General features: G+C 36.6%; 2 protein-coding genes across 2 annotated transcripts in view; one reads left to right on the top strand and one right to left on the bottom strand.

Annotated features, from left to right (window-relative positions):
- LOC306842539 (ADP-ribosylation factor-like protein 2-binding protein) overlaps positions 1–2,232 on the bottom strand; it is a 4,811-nt gene extending 2,579 nt beyond the window's left edge. Inside the window, exons 1-3 of the mRNA XM_079373469.1 lie at positions 736–2,232; positions 393–462; positions 245–306 (exon numbers count right to left, since the gene is read on the bottom strand). Of these exons, the coding sequence (XP_079229595.1) occupies positions 245–306; positions 393–462; positions 736–757 (154 nt within the window). The 5' untranslated portion in view covers positions 758–2,232. The remainder of the gene's footprint in view (positions 1–244; positions 307–392; positions 463–735) is intronic.
- Positions 2,207–19,008, top strand: LOC306842538 (E3 ubiquitin-protein ligase arih1). Its single transcript, XM_079373468.1, has 14 exons — positions 2,207–2,694; positions 4,909–4,976; positions 5,094–5,238; positions 7,261–7,353; positions 9,234–9,289; positions 9,890–9,956; positions 10,301–10,407; positions 10,835–10,877; positions 11,713–11,784; positions 11,875–12,005; positions 13,818–13,875; positions 13,968–14,228; positions 14,314–14,426; positions 16,557–19,008. The coding sequence occupies exons 1-14, from the start codon at positions 2,410–2,412 to the stop codon at positions 16,639–16,641; spliced, it is 1,584 nt and encodes a 527-aa protein (XP_079229594.1). The 5' UTR covers positions 2,207–2,409; the 3' UTR covers positions 16,642–19,008.

Genomic DNA, 19,008 nt, shown 5'->3' with positions numbered 1-19,008 from the left:
TCATGAATACATATCTAGGTCCCATTTCATCCTAAACCATAAGAAAAAAGGAAGAAATATACATTCTTTTTTGCATTAATAAATTAAAACAATTAATATTAAATACAATTTCCAACAAAAATGAACTAGGGCACGTTCTTGACAGATTATGTGATATTCACACATAATATAGATGGATATTAAAAGATTAACAGTTGTTGTCATAAGTGTGGACAATTTAATAGAATAATCGACGTATAAATACCCATTATAATATCCTCAATGTTCCCAATAACCATGTCAAATTCTGCATCAGCATCTGATGATCTGTAGAGGCAAAGTAAAAGAAGAAAAATTGTAATTTCGAGAAATATAAACGCATTTCACTCAAGAAAACAGACTATTTTTCTTACATTGAAACAGCAAAGTCCTCTTCTTCCAAATTCTGCATTTCGACTATGTTCTCATTGCCACCCAGCAGATCTTTTGGGTTTCATAGAAAGTTCAGATAGAGAAGTTTACATAACGTTACAAAGACACAGCCAGCATTTTCAATGCATCGAGTTATAGATCTGATCCCAATTCTGAAACTAGTCTGCCAGATTTCCATAAGCTAGCTGGTAGAAGTGCAGGTGCATGGCTGGCCCACTGGAGCTTTAAAGACGCTTGGATCAAACGCTTGGATTTGTGGCATAGGAAATACAGTGGATTGCTTTTAACTCAAAATTATATTAATATTTTAAAGAAATCAGTTACCTGTCTCTCGAGCATCCATCATTAATCGCCCGAACGTTCTTCCTGAAGTCGCTGCTGCCACGGCAACAGGAGAACGCGAACCTGTTCGAAATGTGTTCGGTAGAAGACACGTTCCTTTTATTCAGTTCCGCCTCTTTGAGTTACAGGACAGCGCAGGAATATCCGGACCATTACATAGTCTCACTTAGATGTAGCTGTTCATTTTGCTTTTTCTATTTAATGAACTTTTAGTAAATCAAGCGGTAAGTGTTTCAAGTTGACAGAATTCCATACTTTGAAAAGATAATACCAAGAGAGGCACCCCACAGAAACAGGTCAGGTCTGTTATGGTTTTAATACTGACCTGAGAGAAAGGAAATCTTGTTTATTTATCTATGCTACCATAACATATAAGCTATATTATAATATAGATTGTATTATTAAGACCAGTAGTCGAATTGTAAAAAAAAATTCAATGGGGATGTGGTCCTGTGGCTAATTTTACACAATGATTATAAAATTGGTCTAATTTTTAAAAAGGTTTCTATTTAATAAAAAATTAACCTTATTAAATAAACTATTATTTATACGTTTTTTTTGCCCTTCTGGGGCCTGAAAGAGGAATTTTGGTCAGTATTGATAATTAAACAATATTTTGCTGAATGTGTTTTTGTGCTGGCAATGTTATTGGCCAATCGCCCTTATTTAGTTCGTAAATTATCATACATAGAGAATTTTAACATTTCATGTGCATGATAAGTTTGACTTAATACACAAAATTGATAATCCAAAGGGGATGGTGGTTTTACAGAGGGGATGCTTTTGGTCATTTTTTTCGATTCAATTCGAGCCCTGATTAAGACTCTAGTTTGAATTGCGTATTTGTTCTTCTATTTAATAGTTGTGCACGGGCATGTACAATGTATACCAAAATCCATACATATATGGTTCCTTTCCCTAAACTGTTTTGAAGGAAACTTATTAAAAATATATATTATTTATTGAAGATGTAAAAGTGCAATAATTTACAGGACAAATTAATAATAATACACAAAGAATAAAAAGAGAAAACTATGCCACAAATTTGCAATACAATGATTGATGCAACTTAATTTTATAAAATGTGTGAAATTTGGTACGCAAAGTGGCTATTTTACTTATGTATATGATGTTTACGAAATAGAATTAACAGTTCTTTTCAATGCAAAATGTAATTTTTAAAATAAAATATAACATCAAATATCATTCCCACCCATCCCAGTTTTATCATACTATATATATCAAGTTCTTCCACAACAATGTTTAATAGAACATATGTTTAGTTTAATTTAGCATGCAAAGTTGAGTAAAACTTTTTTTTTTTACTGCTTCATTAATATAAAATGTGTTTTATGTTTTGATGTAGATTTTTAAAGAAATTCAGTAAGTGAGCAGTAGCAGCCTAAAAACTTTCTTTTAAAACACGTCTTGTTTGTGCCACGCACGTGACGTCACCCAGCGTCGGCCCGTGACGCTGCGTCTCTTTGTTGGCCCAGCAGCAGCGTCGCTCTTATGTTGTTGTTTTCTCTGCTCCTAGAAAAACTGGAATGCTAGCAAGCTAAAGAAGTATTCTCGTTTTCTTTTGCTCTATATGCCAAATAATACACATCAAACTTATCCCACTTGGCGTGTCGCTACATTAAACGCAACCCAGTCATGGACTCAGACGAGGGTTACAATTATGAATTCGACGACGAGGAAGAGGAATGCAGCGAAGACAGCGGCGAAGAGGAGACCGCCGACGACACCCTGGAGCTCGGCGAGGTGGAGTTGGTTGATCCCGTTGTGGCCGGTGGAGAGCGGGACGACTGCGGGGAGACGGGAGGCAGCGGCCTCGGGCCTGGGCAGGATGAGGAAGACTACCGCTTTGAGGTGCTAACCGCCGAACAGATCCTGCAGCATATGGTGGAGTGTATCAGGGAGGTCAACGAGGTCATCCAGGTAAGTGTTTTCAGGGCTTCCCCTGAGCTCAGATCAACCCTTATAACAAAAGAGGAGATTTTTACATCGCTCCGGGAAACTTTGCCCCCCGTTGACAACACGAGAGACGTGAAAAAATGCATCAGCTGCCCTTTAAAACAAACTGATTTGTTGTTACGCCAACAAAATAAATATATGGTCATGATCACAGATATGACGGAGAAGGTTTGCGTCAACCCAGCCTTTTCCCTGTCCTTAACACATCCAGTAATGACATAAGATGCTTAACCAGCTTCTAGTTCACCTGCATACAAAATCAGACCGATAAGTCCCATTATATGCGCTTTGCTTTACAAAACTACATTTGTATTGTCAAAATGTTTGCATCCTAACATATGACAACCCATGTCACATATAAAGTACAATAATAATATTGCAAATCACTCCATTTTTATTATAGCCCCCTTGTTCCTGGTCACACTAGCTTAGTAAGCTAACCACGAGCATACAAGCCCAATTTAAGTAACTGTTACACCGGAGACTACATTGCGACGTGTTGCTGTGTTTCATATGTATTCAGGGCAGGCTGTTGATAGTCTGATGAAGAAGAAGGTGTCTTCATCATCTGTGAAGCTGGGATGTGGGTTAGGTCGCGTTAGCATGTGAGACAGTTACCTAGTTTCTCCCGACAACAACATGGCGGAAACGAAGCTTCATCATGGCTGGTTATGTTTGATTAAACAGCACAAAAATAGCCCATCAAGTGAATTTGAGTAATGATTTATGTTAGCTTTCTGCTGCAGAGTCATAGCTACAGGCTGTTTGGAGTATTAACTGTCTCCTGAAGCTCAACATTTCACTCTGCGTCCCGCAGTTTGTTTTGTTTATGCTGGTTAATTTCCAGATTTTGTGCTAATTGATTAGATTTGCTCGTTCTGTGCCGTCAGCAAATGCATTTTATTATGTTTACATGCTGTTACTGTGATAAGTTGAAGTGATTAATGCTTGCTTCATACGTATATGGTATCTGCTGTGTGTTTGTCTCGGTACATTTCAAGCTTGCTTACATTTTCAGCAGAAGGGAAAGAAGACCTTGGTTTAGTTGAGGATCTTCTAGTTAGGGTGGTTGCAAATCCTGAAGGTTATGGTGGTCACGTCTCCCCGCATCCCTCTGGATTGCCTGTCAATGTGCACCTTGACATGTCAGCCCACATAACCTTTTTGGAGTACTGTAGTACAGACTTTGTCTTCCTGACAGGCACAAATGAACTCTGTTGTCTAAACACAGTGGGAATCACTTCATTGCTGCTCTTTGGAGTGTTGTTGTTTGTGACACAAACCCAGCTAGCTGAGGCTTTAATTAGTGATTTGTCACATTAGTAAACATTATTAAGTGTTTTCCTGACAAATTGTTTATCTAGACATAATTTAAGCAGAAAATTAGGTGTTTGTGAACATTTAATGGTTTATGCTTTTTGTGAGTTATGGTAGTCAGAGGCCTAACTGGCTAATAAAATGTTTCAATTTTGTTGATAGCCACACTGTGAAAGAGCTTTTTGGTGGATGAAGTTTACAAAAGTGATTTTATATACACAGAAGGCATTTTAAATGCAAGTAAAATGTTTAATTTAATGTTTCAAATAACTTTTGTGAAAATAATGTTCCATCGTCATTCAGTGTAGCAGATATATTTATGTAAAAATGAAACAACATACTTATTCTGACCTGTTTAGGTCTGACCTAATTATTAAAATATTTAAAAGAATAAGTGATTATACAAAATTTTATTATTTTTAATGATTAAAACCTCTTGCTGACAAATGGGTAAAACCTAGAGATTTGAAGGATAGTGACAAAGATTAGTAAAGATTTAAAATGACTGCAATCCTGTGATTGGTTTTTGTTCTAATTATGACTGACAATTTTGTATTGGTATACAAACTGTATACAAACTTCTTATACCGAATTACATTTATTCTGTAAGTCATGGTAAAAATGTATGCGAGTGATGTATCTTTTTTGCTCAGAAAAAAATCAAACAAAGCATTCTAATGTGCAAAAATAAAACAATTTAACGGCATATTAAACTTTTATTGTTTTCATACTTAAAATCCCTTTTTGTCTTTGACCTATATATATGTAAAATTAAACTATTATATTTTGTTGCTTTGTTTTTTTTTTAGTGTGTGCTTGTTTGATGTATAAAAAGATGTATGCCTATCTCTTTTGTTACAGAATCCTGCTACAATCACTAGAATATTACTTAGTCATTTCAACTGGGACAAAGAAAAGCTGATGGAAAGGTAACTGTTCTGTGTCTTCTGTTTCCTCCCACCAGATTATTAGTCAGCTAACACCTGTCTTTATTCAATACTGAACCAGCAAATTTTGAGAAAAATCTACTGTTTATCTCTTTGCAGGTACTTTGATGGTAACCTTGACAAGCTATTTTCAGAGTGTCACGTTATAAACCCCAGCAAGAAGTCTCGGACACGCCTCATGAACACAAGATCGTCGGCACAGGACATGCCATGTCAGATCTGCTATCTCAACTATCCTAACTCGGTCAGTGCCCCCCCAGTGGAATCGCTTTCCTTTCCTCTGATTAGTCCATTTCCACGGCTGCTGTGCTGATCGCTTATTAGCAGGCTCACACGGAATCTGTGCCCGGAAATGGAATTCTCATCGTTCACACAGTTTTGCATATTCACTTCCCTTGGAATGCTCTTTAGCAGACATTTTGGCTAATTTCATTATACTTTCAGCCAATAAAAAGTGTAGTACTCTCAGCTCCATTTAACATATGCTACTGTTCAAACATTTGGGCCTGATAAGATTTTCTTAATGTTTCAGATTTTCTCAAAAAGTTACATTTTGAAGTGCTATTATTAGAATAGATTTGCTCGTTCTGTGCCATCAGGAAATGTAATTTAAAATAACCGTTTTCTAATTTAATATTTTAAAATTTAATTTATTGATGGTGCAGCTGAATTTTTTTTTTTTTGGTGCAACATAATCCTTCTAATATGCTGATTTGATGCTCAAGAAACATTTCTTACTGTTTTCACATTTGAAAACGGTTTTGCTGCTTAAAAAGTTTAAAAGAACAGATGAATAATTGAATGCATCCTTGCATTAATTTCGTTTCAAATTTTACAGATTGTACTGTAGTGTTTTTATGTCCATTCTACAGAATTCTGTATATGTCTAAAGTGAAGGAAATCTTCACTTTAGATGCAACGTCTGCAGATTCCGTCTGTGCCTGTTTTTTCAGTGAATCTGTTGAATCCCTTGGCTGTGTGAACAGATTGTTTACCACATGGACGGCACGCTGTTGCGTTATGGGATATGTGAAGGTGGTATGCAGTATTAATTTGATGTGTTTTCATGTTTGCCACTCTGTGCTACACGCTTCAGTGTCTCAGCCGGCAGGAAGGATTTCTAATGAGCTCCTTTCACCAGTAATCTCGTCACTGGATTACTTAAATTGTACACAAAGCAACTGAAGAGAGGAACAGACGGGTCTTCGGATTTGCAGGGAACCTTGAGAAATGTGTGTGTGTGTGTGTCAGTGAAAAGATAGATTAAGTGTGGCATGCATGCATGTATTGTTTTGATCAGCTTTGTCATTAGAGCCAGCAACTGTCTGAAAAAAAACTCTGGATTAACCACCAGGGTTTTGGAAACTGTTCTATTTATTGCTTTGAATCGTGACTATGAACTATTTAACTGTAACGTCAACCAGGAAGTCCCTGTCTCACGGCTTGTCTGTTTAAAATAAAGGATCAGTTGGGGGGGCGACACGATACAGCAAACCTATCATTTTGAGGTTGAGAGTTCTGCTTAACTAAGTTTTAATCAGATTGCGGATACATTTAAAGTATCAGTTTATTGCGATTGTTTAATTTGACCTAATGTCAAATTGTCATTTCGATGTTAATGTGTTGCTTCATAAAGCTGACCACCACTCGGTTCCCTTGAGACGTTCCCTAAATACCATTAGTGCTGTCTGCACAGTGCTGTTAAACTACTTGTGATGTTGTTGTAAGCAATGCTCTGCTTGCGTCAGTCCTACCACAAATATTAAGCTGATTTGTTCTTGCCGCGTTGTCTGTTGTCCCAAGAGAGAGAACCAGGCATTTACTACCGGGGGGCCTGAGACTGTAAAATGCATGACAAAGGGATACTTTGTAGGAGCAGTAGATAATGACTACGGCTGACTCTTCTGTCACCTGCTCAGAACTGATTTGCAAGATCCCTATCTGAGCCAAAAACAGTCTTGTTGGCTGTATCGATTTGTTGAAGAGAACAAGGCTCATTGTGTTTCATGGGCACACAACACTGGATAGCTGCTAGCTAGGATTGGTTTCATTGCTTATTTTCTTTTAATGTTTTGCAGTGTTTGTCATTTGTGTCCTGTGTTACTGAGTTTTTTTTAATGACTGTTGCAAGATCCACCCTAAAAGAAGAAATATTGTATTTATTATTGACTAATGGAAATAGATATTTACACTGTTCTCAGTAGTTGCTTGTTATTAATTGTAACTTTCCATAAATGTGGATTTGGTGTTTGTTGTTCTTTTGCAGTACTTCACTGGTCTGGAATGTGGGCACAAGTTCTGCATGCAGTGCTGGGGTGATTATTTAACCACCAAAATCATAGAGGAAGGAATGGGACAGGTACATATTTGTGACACATGTCGTGACACCAAAATTTTAGAAGTTAATTCTAATACCAGTGAAATTTTTTATTTAGAATGCCACAGAAACAACTAACACAAACACAACTTTATTTAAAAAGTGGAAGAGTAAACTAAATTAATAATATACACCATATTTAAAAAGTCTGGGGTCGATAAGATTTATTTCTGAAACAAGTCTTATGCTCGCCAAGACTGCATTTATTTGATTAAAAATGCAGTAAAAACAGCAACATTTGTGATCACGTGATCCTTCAGAAATCATTCTAATATGCTGATTTGGAACTCCAGAAACATTTCTTATTTTATATATATATATATATTTTTTTTTTTTACTTGAGACATATATATTTTGGAAACCAAGATGTATTTTTCAGATTTCTTAAATGAATAGAAAGTTCAAAAGAACAGCACTTGTTGGAATTATTGGTAACATTACAAATATCTTTACTGTTACTTTTGAGTAATTTAATACGGAGCCCTTTAAGGGACATTGTGGTGGGAAAAATTCGGGGTGAGTGGAAAAAATTTGAGGTGGGAGAAATTTTTCAAATGTTTTTTGCGCTCTCTCGCAAAGATATTAGCGTTCTCGTGCTAAACCTAAATGTTTTGGGACATTCTAAAACGCCTAATGTGACTTAATGTTTCAAAGTAGACATTAAATTAGATAATAAATCTTGAAAAAATTATTAGGCTAACATTAATAACCTTATTAATAATAATACTATTAATAAAGCAGAATATGAACGCAACACCCTGCACGTTAAGCCTTTTCTTCCCCATAGAAAACGCTTAGGCTAAAGAAAGGTTCATACTCGTATGTTCACAATGGAGCGGTTCAAAATCTTACTCAAGTATAAAGAAATACAGGTTAGTTCAAGGCACGGTTTTGAGACATTCTAAATGTGGCTTAATGTGGCTTATTAAAACATTACGAAAATAATAAATACTAATAAAATTATTAGGCTATTAATAATATTACTATTAATAAAGCAGAATAGCCCAGAATATGAATGCAACGGATTTGGTATTTTTAAATCACCGTTTTCATTCATTAGCCTACCTTAAGCGTTTTATGGGGGAGAAAAAGCTTACGTGCAGGGCGTTGCATTCATATTCTGGGCTTCTGCTTAGTAATATTATTAATAAGGTTATTAATATTAGCCTAATAATTTGAACACCTTTTATTATTATCGAATTTGGTCCTCCAATGTCATTGTTTTAAAACATTAAGCCACATTAAGCGTTTTGCCTTGAACTAACCTGTATTTCTTTATACTTGAGTCCAAGTTCAACATCAAACTCTTATGAATCTCTCCATTGTGAACATACGGAGCAGTATGAACCACTGCAAGCTGTAAAGTAAACAGTCCAAACTCAGCTGGAACGCAAAGTTTTGCGCGATAACACAAAACATTTGAAAAATTGTTTTTCCTTCCACCCCGAATTTTTTCCACCACAATGTCCCTAAAAGGGCTCCGTAATTTAATGCATTCTTGCTAAAAAAAAAAAAAAAAAAAATTTCACAAATAGTGGAGCGTTCCTTTAATGTACTGTCTTAAGTAATTCTGTAATTGCTAATTTACTGTCTCGGGGAAAAAATAGAATAGCATTGTCAATATTGTTTGCTTAATATTATAAACATAATTTGCAGCCACTGCATTTACACTTTAAATTCTAATGCACAGATCACATGCAAATACACATGAGGTAGCAGCCTGTCAGCCTGATAGTACTGCAGCTGTTTCATATTTAGCTGTTGAACTATTCACACTGGCTATTGCAGATTTTTTCTGTCAACTGACATTTTGTCTGTTTCTCTGACCTATTATAACACAAGCTTGCTTGTTTCCGTTCTAGACCATTTCTTGTCCTGCTCATAGCTGTGATATTCTGGTGGATGACAACACAGTCATGTAAGTGTTTGAGAAATTAATCGGCATTTATAGAAAGTCTCAAGTAAATTATTATAATTTTTTTCAAAGTTCTCTATCCAGCTACAATTTTTATGTAGGCAATTGGTTTAAAGAAACAAAGTCCAATATTTAAGCTCCTTATTGGAATTGTTTCAAGATAAATCACATCATTACAATTTCTCCCATTTATTATTGTAATAGTAGTCTGTCTCCGCTCCCTTATACTCTCTTTGTCTCACATCATCGTTGTTTGGGATATACGAAAGCCTTGTTAGGTTTATTATTCTTAGATCAGCCATGAAATGGTGTGTCCTGAAGTATATTATGGCTATCCTAGATGAGCTGATAGTTTATTCCTAGTCAGAAGTAGGACACTATGTTATGCTGTCTTGTTGGAGGCGTGAGTCACAACACGGCACCTCCTGTCGATTCAGTTAGATTATTTTGGATTCGCACAGCTGTCTTAACCTACATATGATCTCCCTGCTGCTTTTGTGATGCAGGTACAGGGTCTGATCCTTTTGTATGCACTTTGGTGGAAAACAAATATAGTATTTGAGCATGCATGTCTGTCTAAATATGTCTCAATTCTTCCAACAGGCGACTGATTACAGATTCAAAAGTGAAGTTGAAGTACCAGCATTTAATAACCAATAGTTTTGTAGAGGTATGATTTAATTACATTCTGTTATATAGTGTGGCCCAGATGTCTGATACCACACAGAAAATCTGTATTTTTTAACTAAATAAAAGCTTCCAGATTCTGGCCAATTTAAAATAAATGTGTAGGTAAAATGAAGAAATGTTTAAGATTCCTTCAAGATCTTGGTCACTAATCAAACCGAAGCAAATTTGCGACATTGAACACTTTTTGTAAAAAGGTCAGGTTTCCTGTTTTTTATTGAAACACAAGACATTTATCAAATAATGGTTGATGTCATCAGCATTCAGTTGCTGCAGTTGTGATTTCTGGTTTGTAAATTTGGTTTACTCTGTTCTCTTCCTCTGCAGTGTAACCGACTGTTAAAATGGTGTCCAGCACCTGACTGTCATCATGTTGTCAAAGTACAGTACCCAGATGCCAAACCTGTACGGTGCAAGTGTGGTCGGCAGTTTTGGTAAGACACTGAACAGTTAATGAGATCAACTTTTGTACCGTAACCTCAGATCAGTTTTAGGCCTTCCACCATCTCAGGGAAAACCTGACCAAGCCAGTGACGCTAGAACTCAGGATACATGTTCCCTAGATGGCAGTCTGGTAATCCTATCCAACCGTCACAGCTATCTGTTCATTTTGGGAAGCAATGACTTATTAGAACCATTAGAGCAATGAGTCATTTTATGTATTTGTATGTATGCATTTATTATGCTCACTAAACCTGCATTCATTTGATTAAAAATTCAGTAGGAAAAAAAAGTAATATTGTGAATTATTAAAAAAAATTTAAAATAATTTTTATATATTATACATAATTCTAAAGGGATCAAGTGTTTGTGTTCATAATTCTATGAGAGAATGCTAATATGTTTTCAATTATTTTGCAGCTTCAACTGTGGAGAAAATTGGCACGATCCAGTGAAGTGTAAGGTGTGTTGAGGCAGCATTTTATATGTTTAAAATCTTTAGGTCCAACTAGAATTGCACAACAATGCTATCAGTGTTTATATATAAATATGTTGAGTCATGGCTTTGAGCCATTGTACTTTTTTTTTTTTTTTTTTTTTTTAAGTACGTGTGTGTTTTTTTTTTTTTCTTTTTATGCTTTCCATTGTCAACAATGCTTGTGTTTTTCAAAGTTAAGTGCAGTTTTGCCTGTTATTTCTGGCTGACAAACCTGGATCATACTCTTCCATAAATACCCTTATTTATTTAATTTCCCTTCATTGATATGAACCCCTAAACCCTGAGCATAACACCCATTCTCTCTAAATACTGAGGCAAAATGAATAAAATACCCCATTCCAGTGCTGTTAATAGACATCCATTCTGAAATATGTTAAGGACAGCACTGAAAAAAATAAATGCACTTTTTAAGTGTTGTAATTTCAGTAGAAAGCCAGGGAACATGTTGATTTTGGTATGGCAAGTGTATTGTGTCTGAACAAAGGAAGCTAACAGACTGCCACCTCTCCTACTCTCAGCATTAAGAGACTCTTCAGAGGCTTGTCTTGTTATTGTGGGGGTAGTCTTGGCAAAAACAAAGGAAGCTTCTAGTCCCTTGTGCTTCTCATATGGGGATTACAATCATATTCCAGTGAGAGAAAACATTTAACCCTTCATAAGCAACTGACAAAACTCGTTTCTCTTGTATATGTTGTTATATGATATTCTGTCATGAATACCTCACTTTTAAGTTATCTTAATTGTTATAGTGAATTGAATCCTCTATGTCCTCTGATGTTATTTTACCTCTCGTTCCCAGTGGTTAAGGAAATGGATAAAAAAATGTGATGATGACAGTGAGACATCAAACTGGATTGCAGCAAATACGAAGGTCAGTTGTTAGGCTCGGTGTGATGTTGTAAATTCTTCCCTGTGTCTTCTCATGACCTGGAAGAATGACTTTCTTCCTGTTGTGTCGCAGGAATGTCCAAAATGCCACGTCACCATAGAGAAAGATGGTGGCTGCAACCACATGGTGTGCCGGAACCAGAACTGCAAAGCAGAATTCTGCTGGGTATGCCTGGGGCCTTGGGAGCCACATGGCTCTGCTTGGTAGGTCCAGATCTTTAAAATCGAATGGTTTTTAAGGTTATAAAGACTTTTATTAAAGACTTTATTAACAGCCAAAAATGTATGAATATTGACGGATGTATCTGCACGGATCATGCATTTCAGTGATTCCCAACCCAGTTCCAAACACACAAGCTTCTATGAATTAGCCACTGATTGTAACCAAGAATCATTGATTCGATACGTGATCTCTCAACTTGCTGTTCACATTTTTATGATGCAGAAAAAGTGAGCATCTGTGATGGTATGGCAGTTATGAAAAGCTCAGTGGTTATAAGGTGTGTTTAATTTAAACCACTTTATTAAATAAATCCCGGACAGCTGGGATTAACTATATCTGACATTCAGTGTGTGTAGATGTGCTGCTCTTCTTCCCCTCTTTTCTGAACCTTTCTCTCACACAAATGCGTCCTCTTCATTAAAGCCTCAAGTAAAGAGTTGCCGGATATGCCAAAAAAAGCAACCTGGCGTAGTTTACACAGTGAACACCGTTATTGTGCTTTGAGTAGGAGAGACAAGCCTGTTAAAAACACAATATAATAAGCAGCCATGCCAAAACTATACCAGACAAACATATCTGATATTACCAGTATCCTATAAAAGTAAAAAGCAGGATATGATAAAGGATAAAGTAGTTTAATAATGTTAAAATGGTTTAGTTTAAGATATTTTAAATATTATTGACCCAAAACAATAAAATGGCATGGAATTATAATAATTCAGCCAAAATTACCAAATGACCTATTTGTTTAATTATGCTTTTTATGTGTTGCAATTAATGTCAATTTGTCATTATCACAGCACTAAAATTTGCACCTATTTGACATTCTTTTATCGTTTTTTTTCCTTTTTAATGCAACACATTTCTGGTCACAAGATTTAAGCAAAAAATAATCTTTTATTTATTTTTTAATAAATCTCTGCTATTTTGTTGTTGTTCCGTCTCTTTAGTTTTGTTTTCTACTGTGAAACAACGGCTCGGGCCAGTGTTGCCACCTTGTGGAACAACTGATTAGTGCAAAACCAATCAATGACACACCTCTGCATAGACAGTATCCACGGTTCCAAAAATCGGATGGTGTGCGTACAATACGTGTGTACTATTCTAGTAACAAAATTTGTCACCCGCACTTTGTGGACCCTCGTGTACTCGTATACTAGGAGAGTACCCCTAAGACGGTTTTCTACTCTAAAATGATACTTTTTTCTACTGTTTATTTATTTTATACTACTAGCAGGATTGTTGTATGTTGTCTGCCTTTGAATTTAAATCCTTAATTAATGTAGAACAGCAGTTCATAAGCTAGGCAGCTGGTGGAGGGGTTCAGAATGCTTTCACAAATACATAAAAAATAGATTTTCATTCTTATAATTTTTTTTATTTCTGTGTATTTAAGATTTTTTAACCAAACACACCTAAATAGAACAATCTGCCATCAAATGTGAACTCCCTGAACTCTCTCTCAGATAAACCTAAATGCCTCTCCTCTACCTTTTCCCAGGGCAACGTTGTCATATGCAGGTCTTTGATCAAGAGGTCCCACTTAAACTTGAGAGCTCAAAAGCTAGCTTTCTCCTCCTCCTTGTTCCATAGAGTCATCTGTTTACAGATCACTTGCAAACATCACTTTGGGAAACCTAGAGTGACTCATTCAGCTGTAGACCGCTGTAATTCAAACAGTTTTATGTTTCATGATGCGTTTATAACAGTTTTTGTTGAATTGTACAGTTGTTTATTGATGTCTAAACCAATATTTGGTAATAGAACTATTTCTTGAATGTTTTGACCCATAGGTACAACTGTAATCGTTACAACGAGGATGATGCCAAGGCAGCCCGGGATGCTCAAGAGGTAAATTATGTCAATCCATTCGTGCTGATGTCTGAACATGCAAATTACAGACTCATTATTAAACATTTTATATGTTTGTACATGCTGTGCAGCGCTCCAGAGCAGCTCTGCAGAGGTACCTGTTCTACTGCAACCGCTACATGAACCACATGCAGAGCTTGCGCTTCGAGCACAAGTTGTACGCCCAGGTCAAACAGAAGATGGAGGAGATGCAGCAGCACAACATGTCATGGATCGAGGTGCAGTTCCTGAAGAAGGCCGTGGATGTGCTGTGCCAGTGCCGCTCCACGCTTATGTTTACCTACGTCTTTGCGTTCTACCTCAAGAAGAACAACCAGTCTATTATCTTTGAGGTAAACCAAAGTTGATCATTTTTGAAAAGGTGTTGAATTGTGTTGTAAGAACATGAATAATCTAATTTTTAATGTTTGCACCCAGAATAACCAGGCAGATCTGGAGAATGCTACAGAGGTTCTGTCCGGATACCTTGAACGGGACATCTCCCAAGATTCTCTGCAGGACATTAAGCAGAAAGTACAAGATAAATACAGGCAAGTGTACAAATTTTCTTTAATGGGATAGTTTACCCAAGAATTAAAATGGTCATGATTTAAACACCCTCATGTCTTTCCAAAGCTGTATGCATTATTTTTTTTGCTAATGTTTTGAAGAATATTGGTGATCAAACTTTTGGTTCCTGTTGACTTCCATTGTGTGGAGTTGGACCAAAAAATACAATGGAAGTCTGAAACTGAAAATGTTTGATTATCAAGAAATGCATACAGCTTTGGGTGGGAATAAATTAAATTATCATCGCAAGATTAAAAAATCTCATAAAATATTTATCTAGAAATGTATGAAACTTGGTGTAAAGGAATTAAAGGCGGGGTAAGTGATTTCTGATAGCCAATGTTGAAATCACCAAAACAAACACGCCCCTACCCCAAAAGGATTTCGCCCCTATTTTGATAGCTCCACCCTCACATATGCGTACGGCAACGATTAGTTTTGTGAGACAAAGCAAAACCAATGTTACTCGCTTATTGAGAAGAAAAAGCAACTTCGGTGCCCGATCGCAGGCCTTCCCGCTCCTTGAGTTCTCTCCATCGCTGGAAAGTTTTAAAATCTGGTGCAAAACGTTGACAACTGTGTTAAATATTTATTAGTGCTGTCAATCGATTAAAAAAATTAACTAATTAATCACACATTTTTCTAAAATTAATCGTGATTAATCATGCTTAACCCCACCTAACATTCAAGTTTTTAAATAAACAATCTTCAAATGTACACTGTACAAACAACATAAAGACAGTATATTTTTTATATTTCTTTAATGGTATCTTTTTCATGATTGAAGGCCAGCATCACTGATATCAATACTACTGATGTCTCTATAAAAAAATGTTTTTTGCCCCTTGAATATTTAACCATTGACTGTAGCCATTCAGCATTACAGTATAATTGAGAGCTATCAATTTTAACATTTATTAGACTTAACGTCTAATTTAAGTGAACTTAAAACAATCTTCACATGAACCCATTATAATAAATGACATATTTAGCTAGCTGTGCCCTTCAGCAGAAATATACAGAAAATGAATACTTACCAAACACTAAATTCTAAATTAAATATAGATGAACCACTTAAAACTATAAAAGTTATTGATTTGCTCTTTTTTTCTTTTGTTCTTGGATTAATAGACATCACAGCAGCTGGTTATTAACTTATTTGCCTGCTATTGCTTTAAAAGCTGCTGCTGCTGAAGGTGATGGGGATCTGACATGCATCTTATTTTCTCACAAATCTCTTTACATTTTCTGACTCATGTCTGAAAGTCTCAACTAATGAGCGGATGAGTTGAATTGGGTATTTTAGATGAGGGAGACAGTGCTAGGGTGCCTCAGGACAGTTTTTAAAACCATTTCAGAGACATGTACTTAAATGTGACACATATATAACATATTGCATGCATGCACACAGTTTAAGGCAGCTTTAATCGCCTTTTTGGTAACTTCATGCCTTAACTGACGGCATAACTATGACATTGCATGCACGTAGTTTCTTTCGCTGTATGATATGAAATGATATAGGCTACAGCGCGCACCGGCACCTTTGTGTGTGTATTTGAAGAATGCGCGCTACGAGCACAGTATCTTTTACGCGCTTGTTTGACTCGCGTCTGGCGTGGAGGCGACGTATAGAGCACGTGTCTGAAACTTCTCCCGTTTGATGTGGTCATAAAGACATTCTGCATCTAAATAAACGCAATCCTTTGCAAGAAAAAAAGCAGTTGCGAATGGGGTGGCCAACCCTAGCCCCGCCCCTGCGTTAATGGCATTAAATATTTTTAACGCGTTAATCTGAAAATAATTAATAGCATGCGTTAACGCGCTAATTTTGACACCACTAATATTTATATAAGTTTATTATGAACTGCCTTACCTAAGTTAACTTTGATAGCCCTAAAAAACAAACTGAAACTCTTAATCATGTCCATGAAGCACATTTTCTGGCCCCTTTGCAATCCCTGGACCCCAGTTTAAATCCCTGTGATCTAAAACGACTTTTATTTAATTCAAAGTGTGTTTCGTTAGATTCAAGCATGACTACATGTTCATGCTTTACAGGAAGATTGTGCATGCGTTCATAACGGTCCACGTTTTGATGCTCTTGTGTGCAGATACTGTGAAAGCAGACGGAGAGTGCTGCTGCAACACGTACATGAAGGCTATGACAAAGACCTGTGGGAGTACATTGAGGATTGAGGCTACATCTCCACACCACAGACTCTCGGAGACAAACTCCACCCACTAGAGCGCTAATGCAATGACAACACAGCAGCACAGACCTCTGCTGCCTCCTCCCTGGCAAACCGCCCTGCATTGCATAATTTTTTCCAGATTTTTGTTTCAAGAAAAGCATAAGACTAAATTATATTTAAATGAAAAATTTAGAATATTAAAAATACAATATTACATGTTCAACAGTATTGTTAGCAGCGTGAAGCGCAAGACTGAGAAATCCAACAAAAAGGTGAAATATCTTCCTTTTGCTTGCATTGTAAGATCTTGCCCTCTCCTTATCAGTTATGTTTGTGGACGTGTTCTGTTTGACTTTATTTTATATACTCTTTTTGTGTGTGGAAAATGGACTTTGTTTTCAAAATGGCTTTAATCATTCTGACCATGTCTGGCGAGATCTGTGTTTGGGTTGCCGAATATCGATTGGATGATTGTAAGGATTTTTTTTTTTTTTTTTTTTTTTTTTGGCTTATTAGTGGAATAGAACACAAAAAAAAAAAAGAAAAGAGAGAGAAAAACGGTATTTTTCAATTTGTAAATAATGCATATGCATGAAAGTTAAAGAGTGGCATGTGTTTGCATCATTTTTAAAAGATATTTATCTTTACAGATATAAAAAAAATTTATATTTGCTGTGTAGATTGAGTGTTTTTCCCTGTCTTGGATCACCCCTCTGAAGAGGTTTGGACTTGACACATGCTTGATGTTAATCGGGAGTCCGTGTCTCTCCCTCCGCTCCTCCCCATTGCTTCACAGGGCTACATTCTGCCAAATCGAGCAGATCATGCCAAGGTGGCGCTTTTCTGCCTACTAGGAGTCTTGTGAGAGCGTCTGGCTTTACGGTTGGAGGAAATGGGGGTAGTTTAATGTTCGCTGCTTTTTCCAAGAGTTCAAACATTTAAAACAGAACAGTGGTTTCCTCTGCTCTGCCTCCTTTGCTGTTATTCTCCTCCCTCCTCCTAGGTAGATTTAGTATGGTAATATGATTTTAAAAGTTATATGAATAATTTCTGAGAGCCAAACTGAGTGACATTCACTCATATACCTTTTTATATTTTTTCTTTTTGTCTCTCTGAAGTTCATTCTTCGATCCCGACCCCAGCTCGAGGTTCTTTCTCCACCCGCCCAACATGCATGTTGATGAAATTGTACTGATGGGCCTGTTGGGCTGCTTTCTTGACATCTGTTGTCAAGTGTTCTGACTGAGCCATTGACAAACAGGGTTAGGCATTTTCCACATGATCGATTCTTTTGCACACCACAGAACTAGTAGTCGGAAGCCACTCTGCTGTGAGGTTCCACGCTGCTTTAATTCATTTCTTGTACAATAATCACGTTTGCACCTGGGATGGTTTCCAAAGGGCCGTTTGAGTCATGATCTAGTTTGCAGGGAATATGTGATGTAACCTTCGTACTGTGATGTTGCATTTGTGTACACTTTGTTCATGCAGAATTGTACAAATTGTGTGTGGACGCACCGTGACCATCATTGAAGCACTAAGACCCTGTCATCAGGGGTACAGGGGTGGGGTTCTGGGATAGACACAGATGGGACCGTGTCATTGCAGATCAAGTTGGCGTAATCGGACAACACCAAAGTGTCAATCTCAAACTGATGATTTCTTTCTCTTTTTTCCCCCACCCTCACTTTCTGCTGGAAGTGTGACTCGTATTGGCTTTTTGTTTTTTCCTTTTTATATTTCAAATGTGCTCCATGAAAATAAATGTCCTAAATGCATTCTTCATTCAGTTAATAGCATTCTCGCCTGTTAATCCTTTTGTTTTGTGTGCTGGGAATTATTGCAATTTTTGCTTTTATGTAAGACTTTGTAATATGCCGTGGATGAGAGCTGAGAATGGTCTTCCAGGTATAAACATACATGCTTTGACTATTAAAAGAGAATTTAATATTTCTGCAAGAACAAGAAATAGGAAAATTTGTGAAGTTTGGCTGTCTATTTTGTAGGTCCCTGTAGTTTCTATTACAATGGGACACACGGTGTGATCTACAAAAACATGGAATGGTTATACTGCCCTGTATACAGCGTTTTGTGTTTAACTGTCCCCTTCCGGCCACTTTGCTTCTCAGTTACGCCTATTTGATCATGTCTGCTAGTTCATGAGCATCCAAATTTAACATTCACGGTAACAAAAAGCAGCTACTCTCATTTTGTTGAGACATCCAAAAACTTTTAATACTTTTCTACATGTATCCTTTATGCGATTAAATTTTTTTTTGAATTCTTATATACATAGTGTACAAATGTGTAAGAAATTAGTTGTTCGTTTTGAAAAAAATATTAAAGTGCAAAATGTTGCAAACATTGCTTT

The sequence above is a fragment of the Barbus barbus genome (assembly GCF_936440315.1).
Source record: "Barbus barbus genome assembly, chromosome: 23".
NCBI classification, from domain to species: Eukaryota; Metazoa; Chordata; class Actinopteri; order Cypriniformes; family Cyprinidae; genus Barbus; species Barbus barbus.
Note: the sequence above shows the minus strand (reverse complement) of the source record. Positions and strands in the feature narration are given on the sequence as shown.